Below are 19,375 nucleotides of genomic sequence, written 5' to 3' on the forward strand. Positions count from 1 at the left end.
TTACGCTTCTCGATATCTACAGGCCCCTTCCGGTGTAGTCGGTGTTTCCTAGAGGGATTTTAATCTGTTGCACCGGTCCCTTCTGAAGCGGTTCCCTTTGTTTCTTTGGCTTCTGTTTGCCGGTCTCTTCAGTGTCTAATTTCCGCCCTGACACAGGCGGGCGGAGGTGGTCTCTCTTTAGGTTCGCTGGTTCAGTCCTGCTGCGGGGAGTGCGGGGCGCTGCAGGCAGATATCGCTGTCTGTGTGTGGGGAGCACTCGCAGTGTTCCGGCCACCCTGGGTTTGCCCCGCTCGCGGCGTGTGCTCTCCCCGTCTACACTGCTCAGGCTCCCGGCTGCTCTATATGGAGCGGGCCCTGCGTGGCGTGCGGTTCCAGTTTTCGGGTATTCCACAAAAGCGAGGACTCGGTTGGGCCTGCGTTTTGTAAAGCTGGCGTTTTTAAAGACGAGTCTAGATATTTACCCGCTTAAAAGAACACTAAATTCATTCGTTTGTACCCTCGATGAATGCCTTAAGTGCACGGCAAGCTTGTTGCGGCCCCGCCCCCACCTGTTTTGTGCAACTAGAAACTTCTGATCAAAATCAAGAGAACTGCAGACTTTCAGCGGCCCCTGCACAGCGCCCCCTGGTGGCCGCTGGAGGACAGGCTCTGCTCTCTCGCCTTCAGGCCGCCCTGCTGGGCTGGCCAGAGCCCTCAGCCCTCCCCTCCGGCTCCTTGCTGAGGGTCTTCTCCCCGCCGTCTGTGGTCACGGCTGCGTCGGTCACGCAGCATCCCAGCTGCGCGCCCAGCACCACGGAAGTCACCGGAGGGCCTGGAGAGGACGTGACTGCCGGCTGGCCCCTGAGCTGGACCCGGGCAGCGGGAGGGTTTTCACTCCCCTCCTCCGTCCTTGGAATGCGTGTCTGTCCCCTGCTCTTGCATGAGAAGGCTCTTCAAGGGCTTTTCAAACCAACTGTGAAATTATAATGAAAGCAGCTTGTCAATTATTTTGAGTTGTGTTGATCTGTTGGATCACTTGACATTACTTCATTTGCTTTCTTTTCCTGTGACATATAACCCGCAGATTATGAGGATAATGGACAGTTATACCGCATGCACCCAAGTGGCGCAGGTCAAGAGGTCAAGCTGGCCGCGCTGTGCACCAGGCCCGGCCCTGCCTCTCCTGTCCCCCAGGTAGCTGCTCTTGTGATCTGGGGAGAGCGTCTTGCTTATCTCTGTTGTTTTACCCCTTCCAGCTTATTCCAGCTTTCTTTAGGCTGATTCTGAGACTTATATAAATGAAAGCAAGCTGAAATATAGTCTTTTGAATTTGGCTTCTTTTCCTCAGCTTATGCTGTGGCGTTTCATGCATGTCGTGAACGCAGCAACAACTTGTCCATCTTTGTTGCTGTGTGGTATTCCACTGAATGGGCTCCCACTCTGCTGGCGGTGATTTTTGGGGTTCACCAGTAGGGCCACCTCCAACATTCTTGCAAATGTCACCATGTGAATGCGAATACATTTCTCTAGGAGGATTGCTGGGTCAACACTCCTAAAAACTGAACTTGCATAATAATTGAATTATTTTCCAAAGTAGTTTTCCCAGTTTATAATCCACCCCGCACAGAAGTGAGAGAATTCCAGTGGCTCATCTGAAATTGTCAGAAATTTTTATTTTTGGCAATGTGGATGTAAGATATCTCATTTTGATTAAAGTTTGTACTTAACATGTTTTACACATTTATAAGCCATTTGGATTTCCTCTTTTAAAGTGTGTGCTCATTTTTAAAAAGGTACTTTTTATGTGATTTGTACAAGTTAAACACACACGTGTGTGCACACATACATTTTCTTTGAAATAGTTATTGGGATTGATTTAAAAAAATCAGTCTAAATAAATAAATAAAAAATCAGTCAGAGAAAAATGACTATCTTTACAATATTGAGTTCTACTCAATGAATGTGATATATTTCTTCATTTAGTTAGATTTTTAGAAATTTTTCTTAATAATACTAAAATAATTTTGTATAGCAGTTTTACATATGTTTTATTAGAAATATGTCCAGGAACTTGACTTTTTGATGCTATTTTAAATGATATTTTTCTTTTAATTTCATTTTATTTGTTACTAGTTGATAGAAATACTGATATTTAGTCATTCTCTTGCTAAACGTGTTTAGTAAACCCAAGTACAGAGCTGGATAACATGATTAGTCCACTTGTCCTAATGGCCATACTGTAGCGAATACTGCCCCTAACAAACTTAGGGTGGATCTGAAAATGGGTATTTACAAAATTGGACCATTCAGTTCAGTTCAGTCACTCAGTCGTGTCCGACTCTTTGCGACCCCATGAATCAGAGCACGCCAGGCCTCCCTGTCCATCACCAACTCCCGGAGTTTACTCAAACTCATGCCCATGGAGTCGGTGATGCCATCCAGCCATCTCATCCTCTGTCGTCCCCTTCTCCTCCCGCCCCCAATCCCTCCCAGCATCAGGGTTTTTTCCAATGAGTCAACTCTTCGAATGAGGTGGCCAAAGTATTGGAGTTTCAGCTTCAGCATCAGTCCTTCCAATGAACACCCAGGACTGATCTCCTTTAGGATTGGACCATATACTGTGTCAATTAAGCAGGTCCCAAAACATTCCTCCATACTGAAATAATATAGGAGTCATGTTCCCCAACCAGAATACAGTTACCCCGGAGGTCAGTAACGTAAGGACAGCTGGTTCTCAGACGAATGCCGCAGACTGGCGCCAGCTTGACTCCCTTACCATGAGTCTTGGGAACATAGCTGTGTGTCTTTGAAAAATTGACCCTGCCTTTTTGTTTGTATAGCGGTTTTACATATGTTTTATTAGAAATATGTCCAGGAACTTGACTTTTTGTCAAGTTTCTTTTTTTTTGTCAAGGTGCCTTTTTGTTTGCACCTTGAACCTAAGACTGACGTGTCCCCACATCAGCGAGTGGATGGGAAACTTTTGCCCTGGATTTGGGGTCTGTGTGTGGCTAGGCATGGGAGAACAGGAAGGCCGTGGGGTCACCAGCTCCCCCCCACCCCTCCAGCCCACCCAGTGCAGTTAAGGGGGTGGACAAGCTGAGGGGCAAAGGGGTTCCGACCAGCTTCAAGCTGATTAATCCTGGTTGAGCGCAGCGGGGAGCAAAGGCAGAAATAATTGCCAACATTTAATATGCTTCGCTGCTACTTTTTAGTAATTTCTGCTCAAGTACAACATACACGCAGAAAAGTACACGATGTATGCGTACAACTCAATACATTATCACAAAATCAACACACCCGTGTAACCACCGGAGTGAAGCAATGGTAGGCTGCCAGCGCCCCAGAAGCCCCCTCTCGACCCATGCTGCTCCCGCCGACCCCACTTGTGCTGAGAGTGAACGGGGCACTGGCAGCAGGAGAAGCTGAGGTGGACGGGAGCGCCACGCGGGAGGGTAGGCACAGGGCCCTCGCCCAGGCGCGCGGGGGGCAGAGGAGGAGCGGGCACAGGCGGCGGCTCCCAGCCCTCAGCCGGGCTCTTGCAGGAAGGGATGAGATGGACACGGTGGGGGCACTTAAGTGAGCTTGGGTTGGAGAGTTTCCATCGGTGGCCTCGGGCCCTCCGCGGATCTGAATAGGGGTCCTTACAACTCTCTCTAGCTGCCTGGGGCTGGGGCGCGTTAGGGCCAGTGCAGGTTTGATAAACGAGAGAGTCGACAGTGTGGTCACCGAGCTCCCGGGTCCGTGGGCCAAAGGTGCCCTTACCGGAGGATCGTTCCCCGCCTCCGGGACCCGCCTGCCCTGGGCTCGCACGCTCTCCAGGATCCAGGCCCCAAATGCCAGGGCGTCAAGGAGAGAGAAAATAGGAGAGCGTTGTCAGAGCATCCATCTTCCTCCGCGAGGGTCCCCGTCCCCCGGACCTCTGACACCACAGGCCGCTTCCGCCTGTTTCCGAGCGCGGTGAAACGAGAGGCGCAGCCCGCACCGCCGCGCGCCACGACCCTGCGCGTCGCCTGGTGTGTTCATCTCTGCTCTTACGCGGTTCTGTTGTAGGGCTTCTCCATCCTTCTGCTTGGGCCTGACTCAGATCCTGCTGCTGGTGAACACATGGGCGCACGTCTCCAGGCGCTCACTCTCACACGCACTTCATCGGGTCTGTCCTGGGGACAAGATCACTGCTCCAGCCAGGGTACCGCACCTCGGAGCTGAGCAGACTCGCCAAACACCTCACCAAACCGGCCATCACACATGTCCCATGATCTCTGGGGTAACTTGGAACCGGGCCACTGACGCTCAAGCCCGCAAGTGCCTCGGGCCATGCCCAGCACACGGGCTGATGGATGACTGGGGTGTAAAGCCCCTTCTGTCTGAGCCTGGTACAGGGTATGTACCGATGCCTTATTAGGGCCTCCCTGGTGGTTCAGTTGGTGAAGGATCCGCCTGCAGTGCAGGAGACCCCGCTTTGAGTCTTGGGTCAGGAAGATCCCCTTGAAGGGAAAGGCTACCCACTCCAGTATTCTTGGGCTTCCCCTGTGGCTCAGTCAGTAAAGAATCTGCCTGCAATGTGGGAGACCTGGGTTTGATCCCTGGGTTGGGAAGATCCCCCGGAGAAGGGAAAGGCTATCCAGTCCAGTATTCTGGCCTGGGGAATTCCATGGGCTGTATAGACCTTGGGGTCCCAAAGAGTTGGACACAACTGAGTGACTTTCACTTCACTTCACTTCATGTCATATTTGACTCAGGCTACTAACTTTCAGTTCAGTTCAGTCACTCAGTCCTGTCTGACTCTTTGCGACCCCATGAATCAGAGCACGCCAGGCCTCCCTGTCCATCATCAACTCCCAGAGTTTACCCAGACCCATGTCCATCGAGTCGGTGATGCCATCCAGCCATCTCATCCTCTGTCGTACCCTTCTCCTCCTGCCCCCAATCCCTCCAAGCATCAGGGTCTTTTCCAATGAGTCAGCTCTTCGCATCATGTGGTCAAAGTATTAAGAGTTTCAGCTTCAGCATCAATCCTTCCAATGAACACCCAGGACTGATCTCCTTTAGGATGGACTGGCTGGATCTCCTGGCAGTCCAAGGGACTCTCAAGAGTCTTCTCCAACACCACAGGTCAAAAGCATCACTAACTTTAGGTGAGCACAAATACAAAATGTCAGAGGAAAAAGAACCCAGAAAGTTCAGAACCTTGGTTTATGTGTCTGGGATTTTAGTTTAACAACTTTTCAGCATAGCCTCTTACTCTTGACTTCCTTACCCACAAAGACCTCTTGCTAGAAGCTGATGAGGGGTCCTCCGTTCTGTGAGAGATAGTGGAGAGGTTACTGATTTTAACAAACCACTGGTCTTAACTATGACTGACTTTCAATAAATGCCGGTTTCTTTACTCTAATCAGCTATGAAACATTGTGCAATCTGAGTTATTGAAGTCTTATTGTTTTGTTTTGGTTAAATGATGAAAAGTGTTTTTATCTCTTATTACTGGGTTTTCCTTTGCCTCTCTTTTTATAAACAAATTCACAGAGTAAAAACAAAACCTACAACTCATTTACACTGCATTATTTATACTACTTTAAAAATAAGATCTTTCCTTTGTTCCCTTTTCGTGCTGAGATTTGTAGCACAGCTCGGGGGAAGTTTCAAGAAGCAGAATCATTACATAGTCTCAAGTATCAGTTTTGCTGAAATTGCACAGCCAGGCATTTAAAGTGGGAAAAACCGAAAAGAACTTACAGAAAGAGTTCCTGCTTTCATTCCTCACTCATAGTCACTCTAACAGTACGTGTGGGGAAACTGGTCAGTGTGCATTTCAGTATTGTGTAATGAGTAAGAAATACTTTATTCACAGGAATGGGCGTTCTCGTGGTGTGTGAGCAGTTATGTGTTACCCAGCCTGGTGGGGTCCTCACTGGCCAGGGGAGTCTTGGGGCTGAATTCACTGGACACCTGAGCCAGGGACCTGGGCGATGCTGCTTGGGACTGATTCTATTTTCTCTCACCCTGAGGGACCCTCCTCACCACCACCACCCCCGCACCCCATAACCTCAGAGGCTGGAGTGTACAGATGAGACTTCAAAGAGGCTGGTGTGGCCTCTGAGAGGTGACGCATCGGCATCTCAGTCATTCACACCTTAGTAAGAAAGAGCTCATCTTGACAGAGGTGACAGGCCCTTGACAGAGCCCTGCGTTTGCCGGGAACTCAGGGGTGCTGATCCCCAGGAGAGCGCTGCGCGAAGGCGGCTCACCGCCCCGGGCGCCGCCCAGATCCGACTCGGGGAGGTGAGTCAGGGGGCAGGGCGCCCGCCCGCGCCGCCCCCTCCGCCGCTATAAGGGCCGCGCTCCGCCTGTCCCAGACCCCGCCCCGCCCAGGCAGCCGAGCAGCGGGTAAGGCCGGGCAGGGAGCTGGGCGGGCGGGACAGGCTCTGGTCCGCCCGCGCCCCGCGGGTTCCGGCAAACGGCGGTCACCCCGGCCCGCCGTGCGCCCCGCGGAACCGCCGTGCCCGGCAGTCACCCCGACCCCTGGCCCGCGCCCCGCGGGGACCCCTGTGCGGCGGTCACCCCGCCCCGCCGTGCGCCCCGCCCCGGGGTCCCAGCGCTGGGTCCGGTCTCTCTGGGCCCTGGCGGCCCAAAGGCGGAACCTGAAGCGGAGTCCAGCCCTTCTCCCCCTCCTCCCGAGCTGTGTGCGCGGTCCGGCCCAGGCGCAGCCGCTCCTTCCTCTTTCCTGTGGTTGGAGGCGCGGGAGGCGATTTATCAGCCACAGTAATAATTCAGCTGTGACTCACTTGCGGGGCAGCCGCCGGCCGTTCCCCTTCCTCGGCGGAGTGTGGGGCTGAGAGGGAGGCCCGGCGGGGACAGGGGCGGGCCGATGGGCCAGCGCCAGCGGCTGCACCTGCAGACCCGGCCGCCGGCGGGAGGGACAGGGTTTCTGGCCACCTTCTCCTTGTCTGGCCGCTGGACCTGCCTCGGGGCCTGTGTTGGGTTTCCGAGCTCTTATACCCTGGAGACTGGGGACAGGACCTCTCCAGACATCAGACAGCGAACCCCCCAAACGAGGGTCATCCTGTCTCCTTGCTGGAATTTGCTTCCTTGGGTGGCAAGTCGCTCTGATTTTCTAAGGAAAACTTGGATGCCATGTCAGCGCTGAGTCCTTGGCCAGTCTCCCCAGGCTCCCACATCCGTGCACGCGGGTTCTTGCCCTCCTAGAAAGAGAGGGAGAAAGTACAAGTTTCAGTGAACTTCAGGGAGGTGGCCCAAGCTGAGAGGAGACCGGGGGGACCTTGCTGATTTGCTTGTGCGGCCGCGGGCAGTTCAGGCTCTGCTCTGCCTTGCAGCCTCATCATGGAGCAGCTGAGCACAGCAAACACCCGCTTCGCCGTGGACCTGTTCCTCACCCTGACCGAGCGCAATCCTGCTGGAAACATCTTCATCTCCCCCTTCAGCATCTCGTCAGCGCTGGCCATGGTCTTTCTGGGGGCCAGAGGCGACACCGCGGCACAGATTTCCAAGGTCAGCAGAAACTAGCCAGAATAGTCTGCTTTCCCGGCTGAACCCTGCCACAGCCTGGACCAAAGGCTGTGCCTTTGAGCTTTTGCAGTGCGTTTGTGGGCTTCCCGGATGGCTCAGTGGTCAAGAATCCACCTGGGACGCAGGAGACTCAGGCAGACTCGGTTTCAATCCCTGGGCCGGGAAGACCCCCCTGGAGGAGGGCATGGTAGCCCACTCCAGTATTCTTGCCTGGAGAATCCCATGGACAGAGGAGCCTGGGGGGCTACAGCCCATAGGGTTGCAAAGAGCGGGACACGACTGAGCGACTTAGCCGGCACGCGCGACGGTGCGTTTGTAGAACTGTATCTCGCTGTTCAGGGTTGTGGGTCACGTTGTACGTTACGCTTCACGAGGTCAGACTTCCAGAAAAAGCCCCAGGGAAAATCCACTTGGATGCAGGCTGTCATTCACGAGCCAGTCTCTACTGAGCACCTGCGATGGGGAGGCTCTAGTGGTAAAGAAGCCGCCTGCTAATGCAGGAGATGTGAGAACCTCAGATTCAATCCCTGGGTCGGGAAGATCCCCTGGGGGAGGAAATGGCGACTCACTCCAGTGTTCTTGCCTGGAGCCCACAGAGTCGCAAAGAGTCAGACAGGACTGAAGCCACCTCGCATGCATGCATGCATGAGACAGACGGTGTTTTTTGTTGGGCTGAGCGAGTGTGAAGTGTGGAGTGTTAGTCGCTCAGTTGTGTCTGACTCTTTGCGACCCCATGGACTATAGCCCACCAGTCTCCTCTGTCCATGGGATTCTCCAGGCAAGAGTACTGGAGTGGGTTGCCATTTCCTCCTCCAGGGGATCTTCCCGACCCAGGGATTGAACCTGGGTCTCCTGCATTGCAGGCAGATTCTTTACCAGCTGAGCTACTGGGGAAGCCCAGTGGAGTCTCCCACATTTGGGGGAATCACAGGGGTCAGCACGTCTGGAGTGCAATGGATCAGCCTCGCCCTGGGAAACCTGCCTTTGTGACCACGGTGTCTCCCCGGGCTGAGGACAGAGCAGTAAGGAGACTGGCCGCCCCCTGCCGCCTGCAACTTCTGCCCCAGCATCGCATCAGCTTGGCTCTCGGGTCAGTCAGGGCACCTCCTCCCCCAGGACCGTCTGCGTTCTGCCTTGCCTGTGATGCCGGCTCCTCCAGCAGCGCCTGCGGGGTCTCGTCCCTTGTGAGCATAACGACGTCTGGTGGGGAGGCCGAGGGGCCACGAGAGCGCGGCCCTGTGCTCCTGGCCCTGGGCCTGGCCCAGGCGTGTCCTGTGTGAGCAGGAGGGCCCTTCAGGGGGACGAGGGGGCGACGCGGAGGCGCCGCCTGTCCTTGGGGGATGTGGAGGGCACTGGTGTGCTGGGCCTGCTTTATTCTGAGTGGGGAACTCTGACTCCTCGAAAGGAAGGGTGTCCGCACAGGTCTTTCTAACGCCCGGGTCACAGGTCACACTGCACCTGCAGCCGGGGAAGGTCCAGCCCGGGCTCAGGGTCACCGGCCTGTTGCAGCGGCACAGCCTCCACGTCCGTACTCGATGGAAAAGCAGCGCTTCCCATCACTCAAGATACAGAAGCATTTGAAAGTTTTCAAAAATCCACTTAAAAAAAAAAAGAAAAAATCCCTGGTACTGGTAACTGTTAGTTGCCCCTGCAAGGTAATCTGAGCTGCTGTTTGGAGGTTTTCCAGGAACTTCATAACCTCAGTGACGAGCAGGCTTAAGTTCTTCCCCCGTTTCCACTGAAGAGATGCATCCCAGTGCCCACATACACACGCCACATATCAGGGAGAGACCGGCCTTCGTGCACAGGAGAGCTTTGTTCTTTATGCCTTAAAAGAAGGAACCAGCCCAGGCCTCATAAAACCATAAAGTGACTCTTGGTGTAACTGATATGCGGAGAATTAAACTTTTGCCCGGTGTTAAGTTTAATGAAGTTGTTTTTAAGCAAGTGAGTTACTGACACTGGTAAGGCAATTAAAAAACCTCTCAATCTCTACTACCTTTGTGTCCTTGCATAGCTGATGATTCTTTTATCTACTGTTTATTTCTGAGAACTTTCAGTAAAATTCTATTTGTACAAATATACTTATGAACATACCATTTATGATTGGGGAAGCAGACTTGTGTACATGTTTAGTTTATTAACCACTCATATTTGTGCAACTGTAATTATATCAAAAAAAGTTTCTTGAAGCTAATGCATTTTGGATTTTGCTGATCAATCATTAGTACTAAAACATATTAATTTGATGGAAGCAAATTCCAAGGCACCAGTTCATAATTTCAAAATCCATGGTCATAGAAATAATATTTCCTTTATTTTAGGCTCTCCATTTCGAAGGGGTTGAGGAGATTCATTCAGGATTTCAGAGTCTGAACGCTGACATCAACAAGCATGGTGCGCCCTACACTCTGAAACTTGCCAACAGGTTATTCGGAGAGAAAAGCTACAATTTCCTCCCTGTGAGTGCTTTGCTGTTTGTGTTCTCAGTCTTGAAAGACCGTGCAGACTTTTTGCCCAGCCCAATCAGGTCACACAAACCAGTTTTAATTTTTATAAACGTTCAGAAAAACGATCCAGAATGAAAACATAACCAACAGTATTCCCCTCGGTGGATGTGATTTCGCTTTCTCATCTCCACAGTGAAAAGAGCAACCTTGGCTGCTTTCCTAAAGAAACCAAGAGTGAATCCCGTCATTCACTTCCAAGCACAATCAGTATTTGCTTGTTTATGAAAATGTTAGTCAAAGAATAGAAAAGAATTGGTAAATTTTATACAACACCAAAACTGCTGAACTATACACTTAAGAGTGGTTAAGATTGTTAATTGAATGTTATGTGTTTTTCACCAGAATAAAAAAAAAAGTAGAAGAGCTAGAATTTTTGTTGCTGTTACAATGAAATATGCCTTTGGGGATTATTTCTGTTGCTTTTAAGGATTTTAGAGAACCATTTCTGTATGGAGAAGGAGTTACTCACGACACCTCCTCTTTCTTTTCTTAAACAGGAGTTCTTAGCGTCAACTCAGAAAATGTACAATGCTGAGCTGGCCAGTGTGGACTTTCTGCAGGCCTCCGAGGATGCGAGGAAGACCATTAACGAGTGGGTCAAAGGGCAGACGAACGGTGAGCGAGGGCGGCGCTGGCCGCCCACTGGGTCCTTCCTTCCCTCTGCCCGCCTCTCCCCCTTCCCTCGCCTCTCGGCCTGACCCTGGGATCCACCTTCCCTGCCCAGGGCTGGACAGCTCTCAAACACAAGCATCTCTTAACGTGGAAATGTAAACGTGGTTTTAACTGAAGATGCTAAAAGCTTCTTCCCCATAAGTTCCCCAAACTGCGTTTAAAAGTTGAAACTAATATCGAATGTAGCATAAACGGGTGAAAACCTCGTGACCCAGTATCCACAAGCCGCTGTGGTCGTGAGTGTTTTGTACCAACACCTCGTCTAAGGAATGAGGCTGTGTCTCTGGTTCGTGTCTCTGTTGTAGTCACGGAATGGTCAAGGCACCCACAGGACACCGGTCCGTTCCGCACCCACAGTGGGCATCACAGCCACATGCATCACAAGTGGGGCCGTGTGTCTGCAGAGGACCTGTCCTACCTCTTAGACGTCTGTTAAAAGCTTCCCTGTGGGAGTTAGGTGACCACTTGGATGATTTGAAGAAGCGATTTATTTATTAATGACTAAAAACACTTTGGTTAAGAAATTTTTCCTTTCCTGGAAAAGAATGGCCTGTCTCCAAATGAGGCCCACTGATTATCACACATCCCAGAAAAGGAGAGTCTTCCTGTTTTTAGCCCTTTAACCCAACAGCTTGTTTCGAAGCCTCGCCCCTCCGGGGTAGTTTGTTTCCCCTGATCCGCCTCTCGAGTTGGTGCGTTTGTCTGTTTGTCTGGTCTTGGCTGTTGCGCGCGCTCCCCAGGTGCGGTGTGTGGGCTTAGCAGCCCCGAGGCTTGTGGGATCTTAGTTTCCCAAGCAGAGCTGAAATCTGCATCACCTGCATTGGAAAGCGGATTCTTAACCACCCAACCACCAGGGAAGTTGGTTAATTTACAGTGGAAGCACCCCAGGGGGCTTAGGTAACCTAGTGACATATGACAGGACATTGAGTAGAAGGAAGCATTTGAATTGCATTTCAGTGCTAATCAGGTATGTTAGTCGCTCAGTCAAGCCCAACTCTTTGCGACCCCATGGACTGCAGCCCACCAGGCTCCTCTGTCCCTGGGATTTTCCAGGCAAGCATACTGGAGTGGGTTGCCATTTCCTTCTCCAGGAGATCTTCCCGACCCACAGATTGAACCCCAGTCTCCTGCACTGCAGGCAGATTCTTCACCAACTGAGCTATGAGGGAAACCCAGTGCTAATCAAAGGTCCCTCAAATTTGGAATTCTGATAGGTGGGTTTTTAAAAAGCTAAGTTTGTCCTTTTAGGGAAAATTCCGGAGCTCCTGGCCTCAGGTATGGTTGGCAGCTTGACGAAGCTGGTGCTGGTGAATGCCATCTATTTCAAAGGGAACTGGCAGGAGAAATTCATGGTGGAGGCCACCAAGGATGCGCCTTTCAGACTGAATAAGGTGAGGGGGGATGACTGTCTAGGTGACTCTGTGCTCCGAAGCCACATGGATAGTGATGGGCGATCTGTGTTCCGATTGTTCAGAAAGAAACAAAAACAGTGAAGATGATGTATCAGAAGAAGAAGTTTCCCTTCGGCTACATCAAGGACCTTAAGTGCCGGGTGCTGGAGCTGCCCTACGAGGGCAAGGAACTCAGCATGGTCATCCTGCTGCCGGACGACATCCAGGATGAGGCCACGGGGTTGAAGAAGGTGTGGTCCCGCTCCCCGCATGGTGCACAGACCGTGTGTGTGTGTGTGTGTGTGTGTGTGTGTGTGTGTGCATGCACATGTGAGCATGTGTGTGTGTTCCCGCGAGTGCACGCGAGCACCTGTGTGTGTTCACATGCGTGTGAGCATCTGTGTATGTTCACACGCATGTGGGCATCTCTGTGTGTGTTCACACACGTGTGGGCATCTGTGTGTGTTCACATGTGTGTGTGCATCTGTGTGTTCACACACGTGTGGGCATCTCTGTGTTCACACTGTGTGAGCGTTTCTGTGTTCACATGTGTGTGAGCATCTCTGTGTGTGTTCACACGTGTGTGGGCATCTCTGTTCACACACGTGTGAGCCTCTCTCTGTTTACACGCATGTGAGCATCTCTGTGTGTATTCATATGCACGTAAGCATCTGTGTGTGAGCATCACTGTATGTGTTCACACACGTGGGCATCTCTGTGTTCACACGCGTGTGAGCATCTGTGTGTGTTCACACATGTGTGAGCATTTCTCTGTGTGTTCACATGCATGTGAGCATCTCTGTTCACATGTGTGAGCATCTCTGTGTGTTCACATGTGTGTGAGCATCTCTGTTCACACGCGTGTGAGCATCTCTGTTCACACGTGTGAGCATCTCTGTGTGTGTTCACACATGTGTGAGCATTTCTCTGTGTGTTCACATGCATGTGAGCATCTCTGTTCACACGTGTGAGCATCTCTGTGTGTTCACACGCGTGTGAGCATCTGTGTGTGTGTGGAAGAGGCAGAAGTGTGAAGAGGGCAGGTTTTGTCCATGTGTCTGTCCTGTTGTGCTTTTCCCTTCCCCTCCTAACTAACCTTCCTGTTGAGCGGGGTCTGATGTTAGCCATCTGCAGCTACAGCATGTGTTAGAACCTGGGCGTTCCTTCTTTCAGCTGTATTTCCACGGTTGTCCCTTCCTGACTGTAAAAAAGAAGGTCGGGGATTAGCGGCATCGGTAGAGCCGAGCGGCGTGGCTCTGTTCCAGTGGAGCAGCAGAGACAGGGCGACCACAGGCGCCGGGCTCCCACGGCTCACCCTGTGCCCGCCGTTCCCTACAGGGTGACGCAGCGCTTAGAACAGGGCTCCCAGCATGTGCTACGGTTGGTTACCCCATTTCAGACGAGGAACTAGATCTGTTTCTGGTTTTACCAATGTTGTTGTTGTTCAGTCGATAAGTCGTGTCAGACTCTTTGCGACCCCATGGACTGCAGCACGCCAGGCTTCCCTGGCCTTCGCTCTCTCCCGGAGTTTGCTTGAACTCATGTCCATCGAGTTGGTGATGCCTTCCAACCATCTCATCCTCTGTCGTCCCCTTCTCCTCCCGCCTTCAATCTTCCCCAGCATCAGGGTCTTTTCCAGTAAGTCGGCTCAGGTGACCCAAGTATTGGAACTTCAGCTTCATGAGCTACGTCTATTAGGACAACTTCAGCTGTGTGAAGTTTGCAGGGGACCACTGGGACTCAGATAAATAGAAGAAATAGAAGAAAGCTTTAAAAATTACCCCCTGTGTCAGTCAGTCAGGGTAATAACAGCCATGACGGCGGGTGGTCCAGCGTGGCAGAGGCTCAGTCAGTCCTGGGTGGGGGCGGGCGGTTCCTGGGCCTCGTCTCCATCCGGGGGCCCTTGGTGCCTGGGAACGCAGTTCTGTTTATTATCACCAAGCAGCCGGAAAGGCGTGAAATCCCCAAGTGGAACCTGTTTTGGTGCAAACATGAAGGAAATAGCGAACAGTGGATAGGCTGTCCGTTCGTCTAAACAACGCCTTATTGACTGACTTCCATAGCATGGGTTCAGCTCTTCTTTTCACCTGTTCTATTCCAGATTGAACAACAGCTGACTCTGGAGAAGCTGCGGGAGTGGACCCGACCCGAGAGCCTGGACCTCCTCGAGGTCAGGGTCCAGCTGCCCAGGTTCAAGCTGGAGGAGAGTTACGACCTCAGAGAGCCCCTGGCCCGCCTGGGTGCGCCGGATCTCTTCAGCAGCAAGGCGGACCTGTCCGGCATGTCGGGGGCCAGGGACCTCTTCATATCCAAGGTGGTCCACAAGTCCGTCGTGGACGTGAACGAGGAAGGCACGGAGGCGGCGGCCGCCACGGGGGCCGTCGCCGAGTTCGCCATGCTGCTGCCGGAGGAGGAGTTCGTTGCCGACCACCCGTTCATCTTCTTCATCCAGCACAAGCCCTCCTCACACATCCTGTTTCTAGGCAGGCTTTCCTCTCCATAGAGGCTAGAGATGTTAATGCAAGGTCAAGCCTACAGCTCTTTGCCTGCCCTGTAGATGGTGACCATTCTCATATACCTTTACCCGTAAAGTACTATTCGATAATGAATCTTTACTCTCCTTTTTAAGCTTAGCTCTGTTGGCTGTTCACACCAATTAACTTGGCGTGGGTATCTGTTCTTTTTTTATACTGAAAAATCCCGTGATTCCTCTTGAATGCATTAAAAAAAAGAAAGAAAAAATCAGATGTGTAGATCCTTGACAGTGTAGCAGTCTATGAAGTTGCTATACTCTCCTGAGAGCCGTGGGGGACAGTGGTCACGCCGTCATCTGCTTTTAAAGACAGACTTTTGGAAGCCACAGTAGAGAGATGTCCTGATAGCTGAAGGGAGGCTTCAACAAATACTCAGTTGAAATACAGGCGAGTGCCCCCATTGAGGGTCAGGGTTATGAGACAGACTTGCCTTGGCGAGGTCTCTGACCCTGTGTTCAGCCCTCCGACCTGGTGGTAACCCATGCCCTCCCGTGTCTGTTCTCCCTTGCTCCTCCGGATACACGTTATGAGGGGTCACGAGGAATCAAGCAGTAGGTGTCTTATCAGGAAAGAAGCCAAGAAATGACAATAAGATCTCACTGCTAACTGGCTTCTCCCATGTTTTCTGATAAAAGCTCTTGACGCCCATCATCTGACATAGGATTTTATGGCGGCAGGACAGCTTTATGCAAGGCTGTGGAGGAAGGCGGGGGGCAGGGTGCTCTCTGATGAATGTCAACCTGCGCCTTGAAATGCTGCATCTTCTTGCTCTCGTGAAGCTGGTGGGTTGGTTAATAAAGTCTCCTAAGATCGTGCAAACCAGACTGATGTCAGTCCTCTTCTTGTTTCTCCCTGGTCTCGGGCAAGCCAAGACTGCAGAAGGGGGTTCTGGGCCTGACCTGTGCTCACATCTGGCTGATACGGAGTGAGTGCACCGCACACAAACAAAATTCCAGCCAACCTCACGTTGGCAGGCGTGTCTCCTCCTTTTAATCTTAAGATACTTTCTAGCACCTGCCACACCCCAGGTCCTCTTGGCTGCAGGGACCACGAGGAAAGCCACAGCTGTCTGTCCCGTTTTGCTCCTCAGTCCAACATCTACTCAGCAATTTAGAGTAAATCCTGTTGATCAAGTTACATGGGCCCAAGCAGCTCTGCTCAAATCCTCCCTTTTTGTGTCTGAGGGGACAGGCCCCTGGACTACTGTCAGCTGGTGAAGTCAGAACAATCAGGAAATTTGAGAGCAGGGTCTAGATCTGGTTCTTTTTTTTTTTGCCTTGCTGCCCGTAGCAACCAGGGATGGAAGGAACCGGTGCCCTTGTGGCCCTGGCAGTCAGAGCGTGGAGTCCCAATGACTGGACCACCAGGGAAGTCCCCCAATTCATATCTGATGTGGAGAATGTCCACCTCTCATAATGATGAGTGAGATAACCCAGAAACCTCTGGAGACCAACTGGAAAACCAAAGAACATACATGGCAGCCCCTCGGGGGAAGGTTGACTTGATCCTGGAGAGACACTGGGCCCAAGACCCAGGAGGGACTGGGGCATCTCCAACCCAGAAGAGATCTATGAGGCGTGACGTGGGTGTTTTGGCACTGTGCTAGGCTAGGGCACCCGAGTTTGGACCCGTCAAGAGTGAGGGCCCCAGTCAACCCCCTGACACCCTAAGGTATGAGTGAATCATCGCAGAATGCAGCCCTGCTGAAGTCGTCAGACAGCCTGGAAAATCCCAGGCCCTAGAATTGGGTTACATTCATCCTGGTTTGCTGCAACCCAGAGGCAGAAAGATTACCCATAAACTTTTTTATAAGCAGCTTTTCTTATACAACACCCAGCACACAATCGAAGGTCGCTGGATGGGTGACACCTGGTCTGTCCTGCAGACATCCTCCTGACCCATGACAACATAAACTAAAGCCGGCACACAAAAACACAGTTGACAGAAGCGTGGGTCCTGAGGTTCCCGCTCTTAGAACCGTCACGCACAAATCACAAAACAGCACTGTCCTCTCTGATCAACATGACAAAAGACAAGATTAAACACTCAGCGGATAACTGGAAGCTTAAATCAGTCTCAAAAATGAGATAGAAATTCTAGAGCTCAAAAACACAGTTAAGAAGCAAGTACTGAAGAGGTAAGATTTATTAGCAAATTATAGATGGCAAGAGAGAGTAACTGTGACTTGTCAGATCAGGAAAAATTATCCACAACTTCTTTCAGAAAGAAAACTGTAATCCAGAAAGACAAAAGGATGTAAAAATGAAAAAAGGAGGATTAAAAACCCAGAGAAGTCAGTAACAAGACACTTCAGAGGAAAAGAGGGGGAAAAAAAGAGTCTGGGCAGTGGTGGTTGGTGGTTTAGTTGCCAAGTGGTGACTGACTCTTGCAACCCCATGGACTGTAGGCCCGCCAGGCTCCTCTGTCCATGGGATTTCTCGGGCAAGAATACTGGAGTGGGTTGCCATTTCCTTCTCCAGGGGATCTTCCCAACCCAGGGATTGAACATGCGTCTTCTGCATTGCAGGTGAATTCTTTCCTGCTGAGCCACCTGGGAAGCCCTGTCTAGGGCAGAATCATGTTTAAAGAGCTGACATTCAACATGATTTCAAACAGATACGTCAGTTCCCAGATTCTCCACGTCGCACATGGGGCCGGTCCTGGGGCTCCACATGCGATGTTCATATTTTAAGGTGGGTGGCGTGGTCTTCAGGCTGCAGATGGGAGGAAGGAAGCTGCCTGGGACCTCGGAGCAGACCTCCTCCCGACGCATAGCCGAGAACCGCCCATGGGGATGAGAGCCCACTCGAAGCCTTCGGAAGAAATGCTCGCCCTTCACTATTAATACTGTGTTTTCACGCTCAGCTGTGAACCTCGGCCAGTTTAAATGAAATCTTCAATAACTTTACAGTCTCAAATACGCTCACGTTTGAGAAGGCAGCACATAACCTGGGACTGCTTGGGAAGAGGGGGTGGACAGCCCAGCGGCGGGACCTGCTGTGTTCTCACATGTCCGAGGCACATCTCCAGTGCCCTGGCCCCCCAGGGTCACTGCTAAGAGCCGAGATCTCTGCACAAAAACATGCCAGAGGATGCATCTGTCATTTAAAAACCTCCCGGGACTTCCGAAGGATCTGTTATACTTCAACTTTGGAAGGTGGGTGGCTCTGAGACATGTACAGGTTATAAAGCGGAAAAGCATTTCTTTATCTAACCTCTTGGGGTTCTAAGTACAGGCACAGAATTGCGACACCGGAAACTCTCCAACCTGAAAAAACAGTGGGTGGCCTGTGTGACCGCAGCCCCGCCTACGGTATGGGCAGAGCCCTGCGGGATGAAGAAACCAGTCTTTGCCAAGAGGTGAGGTGTAGTGTGCAGCCCAGGAGTCAGGAGACAAAGGTGAATTTCCAGCTCACGGGAGAGACCGTGACCAGCCCAGCCTGCGCAGCAAGAGGAAGTTCCTCAGAGAGGTTTTCCCGAAGTTCTTACACCAGCCCTTCCTATATTTTGCAAATGTCTGTTACAACAAATCCTGGTAGTAAGATCTTTGCTTCAGCAGATACATAAAAGTTTCCTGTAAATTAGAAGTGTCGACATTTTATTATTGCACAATATTTTAAAAAGTCAGTTTTCAAAAAATAAATGCATTGCAAATTTCAGTGTTCTGTGCAAAATTTGATACATTAGGAAACTGGGTAAAAATTGGGTAAAAAATATTTAGGAATTTGCGTAAAAAGTTCCCATTTTAAAGTAAACCCAGTTGTTTATCAAGGCAAAACAGTAGATACTTAAAATTTTCAATTGCTCTCCTATGACCTAACTATATCGAAAGGTAAGGACTGGTGGAATTTTTTGGCAGTCCCTCCCGGCTTGTGGGACTTTAGTTCCCCTACCAGGGATGAAGCGATACCCCTGCAGTGGAAGCATGGAGTCCTAACCACTGGATGGCCATGGAATTCCCTTTCGTGACTTTTAAACTCATTAATTTCTTACTGTATTTTATGTCCTACATTATTTGCTGTTGTTGCTTGCTGAACTAATTTTCAAAAATTGATGCTTTTTCATCATTGTGGGTATTTTTTAATGAAAATATATCAAGTCCATAAGTGAGTTAACTCAAGTGGACAGTAATCTCCACTGAGGAGACAGGCGGCCCCAGGAGGCCAGCAGAGCAGAGCGTGAGCGGAGCAGAGGGCGGGGTGGCCGGTGGTGTCCCCGGGCGGGGGCCGGGGTTCCGGGACGGCTGACTGTCCACACAGGACTCTGTTCTCTCTACTGCTTTTAGATGCCGTTCGCTTCACCATTGCAGCCATCGATTTCCTACCTAGGGATTGCCTTTATTTGACTTCAGAAAGCTCATGAACACTTAAAAAATGTCTGTCTTTTGATAAATGCCATTTCTGAGGCATTAACCAGTGTTTTATACGGTACCTTCCACACCTGTAAGTAGGACAGCTCAAACATGTTTCACAAAATGAACTCACCATGTATTCAGCACCCAAAGCAAGAAACACTGATCTCTCAGCCTTCTGAATACCACAGCCCCATCAGGGCGCCCTCTCCTCTGCTTTCTAAAGACCCAGAGGAGTCTTCTCTGTGCACCCTCTGAGTTTACTTAATCTTACATTTTGTGGGTATTTATAGATACTGTATGTGTTAGTCGCTCAGCTGTGTCCAACTCTTTGTGACCCCAGGGACTGTAGCCCACCAGGCTCTTCTGTCCTTGGGATTCTCCAGGCAAGAATACTGCAGTGGGTTGCCA

General features: G+C 51.1%; 1 protein-coding gene across 1 annotated transcript; it reads left to right on the plus strand.

Annotated features, from left to right (window-relative positions):
* Positions 1-6,258: 6,258 nt before the first annotated feature.
* SERPINB1 (serpin family B member 1) lies at positions 6,259-15,437 on the plus strand. The gene is made up of 7 exons (XM_061147745.1): positions 6,259-6,366; positions 7,314-7,488; positions 9,831-9,968; positions 10,514-10,631; positions 11,937-12,079; positions 12,163-12,330; positions 14,181-15,437. The coding sequence occupies exons 2-7, from the start codon at positions 7,321-7,323 to the stop codon at positions 14,580-14,582; spliced, it is 1,137 nt and encodes a 378-aa protein (XP_061003728.1). The 5' UTR covers positions 6,259-6,366; positions 7,314-7,320; the 3' UTR covers positions 14,583-15,437.
* The last annotated feature ends 3,938 nt before the right edge of the window (positions 15,438-19,375 follow it).

Source organism: Dama dama, chromosome 7 (assembly GCF_033118175.1).
Source record: "Dama dama isolate Ldn47 chromosome 7, ASM3311817v1, whole genome shotgun sequence".
Taxonomy (NCBI): domain Eukaryota; kingdom Metazoa; phylum Chordata; class Mammalia; order Artiodactyla; family Cervidae; genus Dama; species Dama dama.